The 12,469-nt window shown below is 61.9% G+C and overlaps 1 protein-coding gene across 1 annotated transcript in view; it reads left to right on the top strand.

Annotated features, from left to right (window-relative positions):
* The window catches only part of NIBAN2 (niban apoptosis regulator 2), a 50,646-nt gene extending 38,717 nt beyond the window's left edge, over window positions 1-11,929 (top strand). The window contains exons 4-14 of the mRNA XM_021691196.2: window positions 268-373; window positions 1,652-1,819; window positions 6,337-6,452; window positions 6,983-7,087; window positions 7,173-7,335; window positions 8,265-8,452; window positions 9,081-9,236; window positions 9,668-9,784; window positions 9,939-10,046; window positions 10,155-10,266; window positions 10,635-11,929. Of these exons, the coding sequence (XP_021546871.1) occupies window positions 268-373; window positions 1,652-1,819; window positions 6,337-6,452; window positions 6,983-7,087; window positions 7,173-7,335; window positions 8,265-8,452; window positions 9,081-9,236; window positions 9,668-9,784; window positions 9,939-10,046; window positions 10,155-10,266; window positions 10,635-11,218 (1,923 nt within the window). The 3' untranslated portion in view covers window positions 11,219-11,929. The remainder of the gene's footprint in view (window positions 1-267; window positions 374-1,651; window positions 1,820-6,336; window positions 6,453-6,982; window positions 7,088-7,172; window positions 7,336-8,264; window positions 8,453-9,080; window positions 9,237-9,667; window positions 9,785-9,938; window positions 10,047-10,154; window positions 10,267-10,634) is intronic.
* The last annotated feature ends 540 nt before the right edge of the window (window positions 11,930-12,469 follow it).

Below are 12,469 nucleotides of genomic sequence, written 5' to 3'. Positions count from 1 at the left end.
ATAGGAGCTGAAGGAGCTTAATGTCCGCATCACACAGAAGGTGTTCAGTGGAGCTGGGATTTGAGCCCAGAGCCTGGACTCCGGTCACTACACCAGGTGGTCTCTAATCACCGCAGCGGGTGGGCTCCTCCTCTGCCTCCCTCTCTCCCTCCTCCCCCTCCCTTCCCTTCCTCCTCCCTGCCTCAGGCAGGCCACACTGAGAGGGCCCTGGAGCCAGAGTTGGAGATGGGGCTTAGGCTTGGACCATCTCTCTTGTCCCTTCCTCAGGCCTACGAGCGGCAGGTCCCACCCCGGGCTGTCATCAACAGTGCAGGCTACAAAATCCTCACCTCCGTGGATCAGTACCTGGAGCTTGTTGGCAACTCCTTACCAGGTAAAAGAGCCCCCCCCCCCGCCCCGTCCCAGGCCGAGATGCCCTGCTTAGGCCCAGGAGGTGGCCGGGGGAGAGGGCAGTCCTGATCCCAGAACTCCAGGCTCCATGTTTGCAGAGAGAGCGGCCAGGCCTCGAAGGGACAGCTCATGTCCTCAGAGGGGAGGCTGGGAGAGGGTTTGCAGGAGGCCACCCAGTGAACTGGGACTGGACTGGTGTTGACTCCCACCTGCGTGTCCGCTTCCTGAGCCTTATAGTTACAGCTATGCCGTGGGGGCCCCTCCCTCTGCCCTTCCCACCTCCCTGAGGCCTTGCGAGCCCCCTGGAGGAGATGACCCAGGTGGCCCTGCTTTGTACACTGTGGAGTCAGCTCTGCATTTGTGAGGAGTTATTCTAGGTGTCCCGTTTGCACCCCACCCTGTCGGAGGCTCCCAGAAGCCTTACAGGAGCACATCGGCCTCCCGGATGATCCCAGGGAAACCAGGGGGTGGGGAAGTAGCCGATCTGGGGGGCAGCCTGTGCCCCCAGATGGGGCTTGGGAGTAGAGCGCCCTGTGTGGTTGAGGGCTCAGCGAGAGCCCAGCATTCCTGGATTCCAGCCCCAACTCTGGCTTTTTTTTGTTGTGTCTTCTCTGGCAACTTGGCACTGGGAGGACTGACCTTGGGGTGTTGTGTAGACCCTGTGAGGTGCTGTGTGCACCCAAGCCCCACACCAGGGATGCAGAGCCAGGGCTTGAAGAAGAACTGTCATTGTGTTATTAACAGTGGCGAGGTCCCAGCCCAAGACCACTTCTCTCACTGGATCTCGAATATCCATGGGGACAAAATAGAGAAAAATTTCCTTTTATTTATTTTCTGTCCCCCACCACCCCAGCCCTCCCTCCCCCTTGGGACATTTAAGCCACACTTTGGCCTCCACAGCTGAAATTTGGAGGGAAACCCAAGAAGGTAATGCTCAGCCTCTGAGCCTAAGGGCTCTGACCCCGTGTTCCTTGTGCTGGAGGCGTGGAGTTTGGAGCCTTTCCCCAGATGCAATGCCAGCTCTGGGAAATGGGTCTAAACAGATGCCGGGGGATTCTGAGGTCCCTTTAGCTGGGCTGTGGGGGATGCAGTGACAAAGAAGCATGCTGCCTCCCCACTGACTTGCTGGTCAGCCCAGAGCAGGCCAGCCCTGTCTGGGCTTCAGCCGCCCCTGGGAGCTGGGCCCAGGGATCCGCCGCCTGCCGTCCCCGGCAGACAGAAACTGCAGAGGGTGGCGGCTCAGCGGGCGCTGTCTCCGCAGGGACCACGTCAAAATCGGGCACCGCCCCCATCCTCAAGTGCCCCACACAGTTCCCGCTCATCCTCTGGCACCCTTCCGCCCGGCACTACTACTTCTGCATGATGACGGAAGCCGAGCAGGACAAGTGGCAAGCGGTCCTGCAGGACTGCATCCGGCACTGCAACAATGGTGAGGGGCCCTGGGCATCGGCGGCGGCGGGGGGGGCGTGGCCTGGGGCATGCGCCGGGTGGCGACACCTAGTGGCTGGGTGTGGTGCGGCAACCCTGCTCTGCGAGCTGTTCTCCGGTTCGGGCGGGGGTTGTAGGAAAGCCACTGCGATGTTGCCTTTTAACCTTCTTCCTTGAAGAAAACAGTTCTGTCCTGCTCGGAGAAAATTGGGGAGGTTGTTCTCAGAGGGGGTATGGTCGTTGAGCCCTTGGACCCTGCGGCACAGAATCACAGTCCCGATTCTGCCCCTTCCTAGCAACATGACTTGAGGAGACCAGCTTACCTCTCGGAGCCTGTATAAAATGGGGTAATAACCCCTCCCGAGTCTTAGGGTGTTTGTAAGGATTCACAGAGTCTGCCCGATGCTTGGTGTAAAGACTTCTGTTATTTATTCATTTACTTAATTTCTTTTAAAAGATTTTATTTTTAAGCGGTATCAACCTGCAGTGTGGGTCTCGAACCCACAACCCCCAGATCAAGAGTTGCACACCCCACTGACTGAGCCAGCCAGGCGCCCCAGGACTTCTCTTGTATCATTTGTTGCCTTACCCCTGACCTGTAGGGTAGCCTGGCAGTTCATGTCCTTTCTCAGGGCCTCAGTGTTCCCTTCTGTCAAGTTCTGAGGTCTCTTTCCGCTCACTCATTTGTTCAACAGACGTTTTTAGTGTCTGGGCGCGGAGGCGGCAGCAAGGGAGCCAGACCCGGGTCCTGCCCCTGTGCTGCTGGCAGCCCCGTGGGGGTGGGGGGGTGGGGGGGCGCAGATGTTAAGCAGGAGGAGCAGCTGTGCCGGGTGCTGGGTGGGAGCCACCCCGAGAGCCTGGAGGGTGTGTATGTGCTGGGGGCTGCTGATCCTGTGTGTGCAGAGGGTGGGCAGCTGAGACCTGAAGGATGAATGGTCCTCGAGTAGGGGGAGGAGCGTTCTAGCCTTGAGCGCAGAGGGCAGCCTGGAGGTGGGGACAGTTGAGAGGAGTTGCATGAAGCCTTGCAGTGGGGGAGGGTGACCCAATGCGCTGGGGGGCACTGGGGTCCAGTTCAGAGGGCCCTGCAGGGCCCTAAGGAGTTTGATCAAAAACGGGGACAGCGGGGCACTGAGGGTCTTGGTGCTCTCGCGGAAGGAACAACCTGTGCTGAAACCTGAACCTCCTTCCTGGTGACCTGGCCACCGTCCCCACCCTCCCTGCCCGGCATGCCTCCTGTGGGGGGGGGGTGGACAGCGCGGGCACCTGGAGGCCCGGCTGCCGGGCTGACTCGGCTCGCCCCTCCCATCCTGTGTTCTGCAGAGCTGCCTCTGGTCTGGAATCTGTCAGGTGGGAGGAACCGGGCCTTCAGTCAGGCCAACCCGTCACCTGGGCCAGGCCTTGCCACCCACAAAAGGTCTCCTATTCCCAGATCCCCTGGGGCTGTGGGGCCAGGGCTGGGCGGAGGCCATCTGGGCTCTGGCTGCCTGGCCTGGGCACCCTCCCCGCTCGTCCCTTCTTCCTCCCTCCCGGGCCCAGCCCTGGCCCAGCCCTGGCCCAGCTCTGCCCTCTTCAGGTTTCCAGGGCTAATGGCTGACCTGGCAGGGCCACCCCAGGTCGGGGGTGGGTTCCCCATGTGCACAATGCGAGGGTGCCAAGCTTGAGCTCGGTGGGATTCCTGGGAGGGCTAACTGAGCTGGTTTGGGGGGAGCTCTTAGCCCTGTGCCTAGCACAGCTGGGAGCTCACCTGGGAGGCTGAGGGGAGCCCCGTGGGTGGGTGCGGGTGCTGTGGGCAGGAGGGGGCGGGGAAAGAAGGGGCAGCCTGCTGCTGGTTTTAGAGGAGCCTTCCTTCTACTCTGAGGCCTGTGGGAAAGTTCTCTGCTTCCTCTAGCTTGGAGGCTGGGCCTGGAATTTGTGGAGCCTGGAATTGCTCACTCCGGGGGCTGCCAGGAAGTGGGGGGTGGGGAAGGAGGCCAAGCTGGGGGGACGCCAGCTCGTCCCAAGGCCCCCCTTACATCCTGCATTCCTGGAGCAGCTGGGGGTGGCAAGAGGCTGTTGGGGCACTGAGCTGAGCCCGCAGGGTGGGCCTGGGCTCCGGAGGTCAAGGCCTCTTCCTGTCTGACTGCCATCCCCCTTAGCCTGCTGCTTGGGACTGAGGAATGCAGTTTCCTTTCTCAGTCTGACCCTGACGACCCCACAGGCAGGAAGTCTCCAGGTCTGGCTGGAGCCCGCCCCCGGTCCTCTGTTGGAGCCCTCCTGCTGCCATTCCCTAGCTGTATGTCCTCGGACCAGTAACGTGTCATCTCTGAGCCTGTCTCCTCCGTCAGGACAAGTGGGACTGAGAACAGCCATCCCTCACAGGGCTGTTTGAGGATGAGATGAGGGAATGTGTGCGAGGTCTCAGCCCCGGCCTGGTGTCTTGGTCTGCTTGGGCCGCCATGACAAAGCGCCACAGACGGGGTGGCTTACACAATTGTGGAGGCTGGAAGTCCAAGATCAAGGTGTCAGCAGGTTAGTTTTCTTCTGAGACCTGTCTCCTTGACTTGCAGATGGCTGCCTTCTCCCTGCCCTGTGTCTTCACACAGTCCCCGCTGTGTGTGTGCACGGTTTGCATCCAAATTCCCTCTTATAAGGACACCAGTCGTACTGGATGGGGACCCACCGTAATGACCTCATTTTACCTAAATTACTTCTTTAAAAGCCCTATCTCCAAATGCAGTCACCTTCCGAAGTACTAGGGGTTAGGTCTTTAACAAAGGAATCTGGGGGGACACCACGCAGCCCCTAACAGCCAGGCCCAGGGGAAGAGCTCGGGAGGGAGACCCTGTCTTGTATGAGACTCAGTGGCCCAGCATGCAGTGTAGAGCTGTCCTGAGGGTCTGAGCCCAGGGCCCAGGACATCACGGCCTCCTGCCTGCTGCCCCCGCCCCACATCTCACCTCCCTGCCCCTGGGGAGCAGCCCTGCCTTGCCAGCACCCCCTGCTTATCTGTAGAATGTAAACGCCCTCAGGTGAGATCGGGTGCAGGTACTGAACAGCCCACGTTCTCCGTGCAAAACCTGGTCTCTGGGAGACCGTGCTCCTCCTTCCTCCCCTGGCCCGGATGGGCAGCAGCCACCTCGGGCTCTGCACGGAGCACCCCTGCTCTGCTGCAGTCACCCCTGCCCCACCTCGGTCCCTGAAACACAGCGGGGAGACCCCCCCCCTGCTCCCACCCCGTCCAGGGAGCTGCTGCTGCAGGGATGGCCCTGGGCCTGTTCCCCCGCGCGGTCGGGCGCCGACTCCTGCGGTCAGCTGGATGTGAGGGGTCCTCCCCACGCCCAGAGGGGCTTTTTCTCTGCGGGGATGACTCAGCCTGTAGTCACTGCCGTGGGAGCTGGGGTTTTGGAGGCGCAGACTGCCGTTTCCCCTTCCTCGGCTGCGGGGACACAGTGGTTGGGGGCATGTGGCCAGGGTGGCCGCCCCACTGCCTGGCTCTGCGCGCGTAACCCTGTTCTTCCCCAAGTCCGATTTTGCAACTTCCTGCCACTTGCCTCCCCTGCAGCCGCTCCCGGGGGCTGTGCCTTGTTCCCTGACCCACCTCGCTGGCAGGGGCAAGGGGGGGCAGGCTCCCGCGGGCCGCCGGCGGCACCAGCAATAACACGAGTCCCAGACTGGCGTTTCGTAGTCGGACCGGGACACCGTGGCGAACGAGGCCGACGCGGGGCCTGCCCGCGGGCGGCGAGAGCACCCCGTCGCTGCTAGGTGCTGGGTTCTGCTCAGGGGCCCCTGCCTGACCAGTTCCCAGCCCGTTCCCATGGCTGCAGCCTCACCGGGTCATTGTTCCCACTGTTCAGAAGAGGGAACTGAGGCCCTTAGGGTTCAGGGATCTGGAGCAAGACTTGGCAAGCTACAGTGCACAGCCCAGAATTGGGCCCATTACCTATTTTTGCAAATCAAGTTTTACCGGCTCTTTGGTTTCCAGATTGGCTGCTTTGGTGGCTCGGTGGCAGAGTGTGGTGGTTGCAACAGAGATCATCTGGTCTGCAAAGCTGAAAATATTTACTGGCTGGCCCTTTGCGGGGAAAGTTGGCGGGCCCCGCTGTAGACAGTAAGGGGAGGGAGTGGGACTGGAATGAGGACCTCGGGGTTCCTTGAGCACCCTCTCTGCTGTGCCGGCAGGGTGGGGTGACCTCGGGTCCGGGCTCTACCACTCACTGCCCTGGGACCCCCAGCCAGTGGCCTGACCTTGCCGCCTGCCTGTTGATCTGTGGAGTAGGGCTGAGGGCAGTTTGGGGTGGTTGGGAAGATTTAAGAAGATAAGGAGCATACGAAGGAGACTGCCTCGCTGCTGTCGGGGAGGGTTATTACCACGGTCACTGTCGTTGCAAACACGACCGCCACCCTCTCGAGGCAGTGGGACTGCAGGTGGGGGTGTGCATGTGTCTGCACTTGGGGAGGGGCGTTTGGGCAGTCAGTGGTCTTGGTGAAGGCCACTGGGCCATCTCACCGACCTCCTCTCTCCCTCCCTCTCCGGAGCAGGGATCCCAGAGGACTCCAAGGTAGAGGGCCCTGCCTTCACGGACGCCATCCGCATGTACCGCCAGTCAAAGGAGCTGTACGGCACCTGGGAGATGCTGTGTGGCAACGAGGTGCAGGTGAGGAGACTGTGGAAGTCACCCCAAGGGCCAGAGAGTGGGGCCAGGCACAGAGACTCTGGGCTCGGGGTGCTCCCAGCTTGCAAGGACAGTAAGATCACTTTGGACAGGTGGAAAGACTTTATTCCATCATTTACTGATCACCTCTCCTGACCCGGGGGCTGGGGTGCTTCTGTGAATAAGAGGGATATGGCCTTGGCCCTTACGCTCTATCTAGCAGGAGAAATAGGCATTTGACAAATAAACACACGTACTTTGTGCAGGTGAGGGGGGGGAAGGGGGTGTCGTATTCCAGACAGGGAGGCAGCAGGTGCAGAGGTCCTGAGGTGGGACCCCTGATTCTGAGGATCCTGCAGGTCCCTCGAGCAGGTAAGCTGGGACCTGGGGGAGTGATGCTCAGGAGAGAGGGCAGTGGAGACATGGAGCCAAGGCCAAGTCCAGGGGAGGTGGGGCTTGGGTCGAATGCGGAGACGAACCTGCCAGCTGGACATGCTCTAACTCCTGCCCCGGCTTGTGCCTCCTGGTCCTAGATCCTGAGCAACCTGGTGATGGAGGAGCTGGGCCCCGAGCTGAAGGCGGAGCTCGCCCCACGGCTGAAGGGGAAACCGCAGGAGCGACAGCGGCAGTGGATCCAGGTGGGTGCGTGCGGGCGCGGAGGCGGGGGCGCGGTGCCTGCTTGGCACCCGCAGTCTGGCTCTGACGCCGCCGCGCTGCCCACAGATCTCCGACGCCGTGTACCGCATGGTGTACGAGCAGGCCAAGGCGCACTTTGAGGCAGTGCTGTCCAAGCTGCAGCTGGCCCGGCCAGCCATGGAGGCGACCATCCGCACGGACATGGACCAGATCATCACCTCCAAGGAGCACCTGGCCAGCAAGATCCGAGGTAGGCCGGCCACCTGCCACGCTTCAGGGGCCAGGGCGGACCTCCCATTTGTACTTCTCACGCTAGTGACTCGATTCGTTTGGTCATTTTAAAAAATGAAAGCAAACCTGAGCCGTTGCTCTTCCAAACTCTGGGAGTTGTTTTGTTGCTATTTCTGGAAACCCAGACCTCAAAGATGTGTGTTTGTTTTGTCAAGGAAGTTCAAGCGTTTTGCTCAGCATTGGAGGGTCACGGACTTGACCATGGGTTCGTAGGCATCAGTTTAGCTGTGATGATTCACTCGGATCACGGCTCAGTATTCGGGGTCAGCCTGTGTTCCTTCCGTTCCCGGCCCCCTGTCCCCTGCCCTGCACATGGGCTGCGTGCAGTTTCCGAGCGTGTCGGTTGCCTGAGGCTCCTTCTCTCCTCACTGTGCTCGTGGGCTGGATAGAACACAGAGAGCTGACTTTTATCTGGTGCAACAAACATTAGCTGGGCAGAGGAGAGGGACCTCATGACACCCTGGGGGGGGAAAGGCCTTTGTCCAAGTGTCCTGGAGCTAGTCGTGCCCAGGGGTCTGCTGCCTTGTACGTGGCCGCACAGAGCGGGGGCCGGCTCGGCGTGTGCAAAAGCCAGAGGCTCACGGAGTCTACCAGAGTGTGTTTTGTTAAACAAAGCAGCAAGACCCCTAGAGATGTTTCTTTCCACCTCGAGCGAAGCAGAACAACACTGACACCTTTGGACGAGCCGCGCTCTTAGTTCCTTGCCCTCAGACTTTTAGAAATATCAGGGGCCAATCTCAGAATTGTTCTGAAATGTTCTCTTTGATGCATGGATCTATGAATCATTCAGTTTGTTGGCATCACGAGTGGTTTTCTTTAAAAGCTAATACGATAGCGAGTCTGTGGGCTCCGGGTGCCATCCGCTCACCCGGCTCCCTCTGGGCGCAGCCTTCATCCTCCCCAAGGCAGAGGTGTGCGTCCGGAACCACGTCCAGCCCTACATCCCGTCCATCCTGGAGGCCCTGATGGTGCCCACCAGTCAAGGCTTCACCGAGGTGCGGGATGTCTTCTTCAAAGAGGTGACTGACATGAACCTGAACGTCATCAACGAGGGCGGTGCAGACAAGCTGGGTGAGGTGAGGCCAGGCTCCCTGCCCCGGGGACGGGAGCGCACTGGGCCTGGGTCCGCTCTGCCCCCGCCAGGCCCTCGCTGCGACTCAGGGTGTAACCTGTCACCAGAGGGTCTGCTGGAGACCAAGGGGCTGAGGGCGTGAGGCACTGGGGGGCAGCAGTCAGAGGAAAGGGGGATCGCTGACCCCCTCCACCAGGCGGGTGACACCCACGTGGGTGTCAGGTGCAGATAGAATGGATCCCATAATCTTTGCCCTCCTCTTCCACACCGCGAACCGAGGAGTACACAGACAGTAATTATCATAGAATTTGAGAACCAGAAAAGACTTAGAGATCATGAGAAACTTTCGCCTGATTTTGAGGCTGAGGAATCAGGCTCAGAGAGGGTGAGCGACTTGCCCAAGGTCACACAGTGCCCCAGAAGGGATGAGAACCTCTCCCCAGGCACCGTGCTGCTGGACCATGCTCCAGCCTTCACACCCTCCTCCCTCGGGGCCTGGGTCCCCCCAGCTTACCCTGCAGGCAGTCCCTGTAGGGGGCCAGGCCTGGACTCCCAGGGCCTGGGCAAGCTGTGGGTCTGCAGGGCCTGCCTCCACTCTGGGAGCCCCGGCTCAGGTACCCGCTTCCCTACAGTACATGGAGAAGCTGTCCCAGCTGGCCTACCACCCCCTCAAGATGCAGAGCTGCTACGAGAAGATGGAGCCGCTGCGGCTCGACGGGCTACAGCAGCGTTTCGACGTGTCCAGCACATCCGTGTTCAAGCAGCGAGCCCAGATCCACATGCGAGAGGTGGGCCCCAGCACCCCCCACGTCCCACAGGCCCTGGCTCCTGGGGAGAGGCCCTGCCTCCTCCTGGGCCTCACGGCAGCCACGCTCAGCCCCTCGAGTGCTCCTACCTGCTGGAACACCTGTTCCTCTGTTCACCTGGCTAATCTGGACTCCTCGTCCATGTCTTGCCCTAGAGACCCCTTCCTCCAGGAAGCCCTCCTTGCTCCCCAAGCCCCTCCCTGCAAGGCCCAGGACCTCTGTTTCCTTGAGGCAGGGACTGGCCGGTGCCCAGCACTGTGCCAGCACACAGCAGACAGTAAAGATGGGGGGGAACACGTAGGTGCACACACAGGCCGCCCCCACACCTCCCTACAGCCCTGGGGCACAGGCTCAGGAGCCCCTCCGAGGCGTGCAGGAAGGGGCCTTCACGTGCCCCGCGGTGTGCCCTGCAGCAAATGGACAATGCTGTGTACACCTTTGAGACCCTCCTGCACCAGGAGCTGGGGAAGGGGCCCACCAAGGAGGAGCTGTGCAAGTCCATCCAGCGGATCCTGGAGCGGGTGCTGAAGGTGAGCGGCCTGACCCCTGAGCCCAGTCCCCGGGCTGGTACCAGGCTTGCTGCCCCTATGGGAGGCACGGCGGACCCCCTGGCGTGGGCAAGGATTCCGAGGCTCGGGTCAGACCCCCGGGCTTTCATCCCCCTGACCCCTCTTTTCCTGGCAGAAATACGACTACGACAGCAGCTCGGTGCGGAAGCGATTCTTCCGTGAGGCGCTGCTGCAGATCACCATCCCCTTCCTGCTCAAGAAGCTGGCGCCCACGTGCAAGTCGGTGAGCGTGCCCCTCCCCCACCCCCCCAGCCTTGGCAGCCCCTCGCCCCCAGCCCCCTCCCTCCACCCGCCGGCCTGACCCCCGCCTCTGCCCACCCCACCCCTGCAGGAGCTGCCCCGGTTCCAGGAGCTGATCTTCGAGGACTTCGCCAGGTTCATCCTGGTGGAGAACACGTACGAGGAGGTGGTGCTGCAGACGGTCATGAAGGACATCCTGCAGGGTACGGGAGGGCCAGCTGGGGGGAGCCTCAGCGCCGGGGGGGAGGAGGTGATAAAGATGGCTGCTGAGAGGTCCTCCTGGTCCCACGCGCTGAGCTGCAAAGAAACCCAAACCTCGGGGCTTAGGCCTGGCGGTTGGTTTAGGCACGCTGTGCGGCCCTGGGCGGGTAGCATCGCTCCTCTGTGCTGTCTGTCAGTTCAGGCTTTGGCGTTGCAGACGGGGGCAGATGAGGGACAGGAGGACACAGTGGCGGTTCCCAGCAGTGAGGCCGGGGGTGATGATGGGGGTCCCACTCGGGCGCCGTGGAGGGTGGGCTGGCGGCCGCGGCCTCTGCGCCGACTGTCCTGACCCTGCTCTCTGGCCCCGCAGCCGTGAAGGAGGCCGCGGTGCAGAGGAAGCACAACCTCTACCGGGACAGCATGGTCATGCACAACAGCGACCCCAACTTGCACCTGCTGGCCGAGGGCGCGCCTATCGACTGGGGTGAGGAGTACGGTGGCAGCGGGGGGGACGGCGGCAGCCCCAGCATCCCAGAAGCAGCCACCCATTCAGAAAAGCGACGGCGTGCCAAGCAGGTGGTGTCTGTGGTCCAGGACGAGGAGGCAGGGCTGCCGTTCGAGGCCGGCCCTGAGCCACCATCACCTGCGTCCCAGGACAGTGTCACTGAGCTCCGGGGCCTGCTGGCCCGGGATCTGCGGGCTGAGAGCCCCCCGCCGGCTGGCCCTCTGCTCAACGGGGCCCCCTCCCAGGAGAGCCCCCAGCCCGCGGCAGCCCCTGAGGCCTCCTCGCCGCCCACCTCACCCCTCCGGCAACTCCCTCCTGGAAAGGCTGCGGACCTTGAGCTTCCCAAACCTAGTGACCAGGAGACCGGGGAGCAGGTGTCCAGCCCTGGTGGCCGCCCCCCCATCCACACCACCACCGAGGACAGCGCAGGGGTACAGACGGAGTTCTAGGCCGGTCACCCCCGAGCTTCTGCTGGACATGGCACACGGGCCACCCCCTCCAAGACACTGGCAGGCTGGGCTCCAGCCGGGGAGCCCTAGATCTAGGCCTCGGGGTGGAGGTAGGGGAGGGCTGGTGTGGCACCTCTGGGGCTGGCCCACCTGAGTCACTTTATTGGGTTTGGTCACACTTTGCTCCGTTTTCTCTTCTGTGGGATGATCTGGGGCTTCCTGCTTGTGCTGGGAGCTGGGCCAGCCGAGGGGGCTGAGGAGTACCTTGGTGGCCGCCGGTTCCCTGGGTCCTCCCTTCCTGCTTTCTGGGGTCGGTTTCCCTCACGGGGGTCTTACCCTCCTTCTCAGTAAGACCGATGTAGAGTTGTTCGCTGGGTTATTCGGCCACTGAATTCTCTCCCTTCTCACTGGTGGAGGGGGCCCATTGGAACCAGAAGCATGGAGCGTTGAAGCCCAGCTCTGTGTCCAGACCACTGTCCTCCTCAATCCTGGCTAGGCCTCCAGAGGCCAGGTTTGGAGTGGACACTGGCCTCGCTTTGCCTGCTGTGGGTGAGGGGAGGTGCACAGAGGGGTCTTCAGGCTGTAGCCAGGCTAGGGATGCCTCCTGGAGGAGGGGTGAGGGGCCGGGATTGGAATGAGAAAGGCCCAGAATGTGCTAGTCTGTGGAGAGGAAGTGTTCCAAGAGAGGGAGGGAGGGAGGGAGGGAGGGAGGGGGTGAGCTGAGGGGTGGTATTGCTGGGAGTGTCTTCAGAGCAGGCTGAGGTGGCCCAGGGAAGGCTCTGGAAGCTGGAGCAGGCTTTACATTCCCCACCCCCGCCCCAGCCTAGCTCCTACCTGTTAGCACCCAGCCTCCGGGAGTCCCTCTGTTCCCCCTGCCCGTCCTGTGGCGACACACTCCGGGCTGGGATGGAGGGGTGGCAGGCCGCTCAAGAGGTGGGGTTTGGGGGTATAGATTCTGTCTTCCGAGGGCCACCTCCAAGGTACACACTGTCCATCAGGGAAGCCGGATCTGGCTCCCCAAAGCACCACTGGTGGCCCCTCTCAGGATGTAGGGTCAGGCTGTGGCTTGGCCCCTGAAAAATTCCCTTCTTAGATATCCTCCTCCCAAAGCTGCTTGTTTCTGGGGGTGAGGGTTGAGCCGCTTCCCCAGGGCCCGGGATCCCCTGGCTTCCCCAGCCCCCTCGATCTGCTTCCCAGGGCAGGGGCCTCAGACCTCCAGGACGTGCGGTGGTGGCTGGTGCTCAGGGACCC

This window comes from Neomonachus schauinslandi, chromosome 13, assembly GCF_002201575.2.
Source record: "Neomonachus schauinslandi chromosome 13, ASM220157v2, whole genome shotgun sequence".
Taxonomy (NCBI): Eukaryota; Metazoa; Chordata; class Mammalia; order Carnivora; family Phocidae; genus Neomonachus; species Neomonachus schauinslandi.
This window is presented reverse-complemented; position numbering and strand designations above follow the sequence as displayed.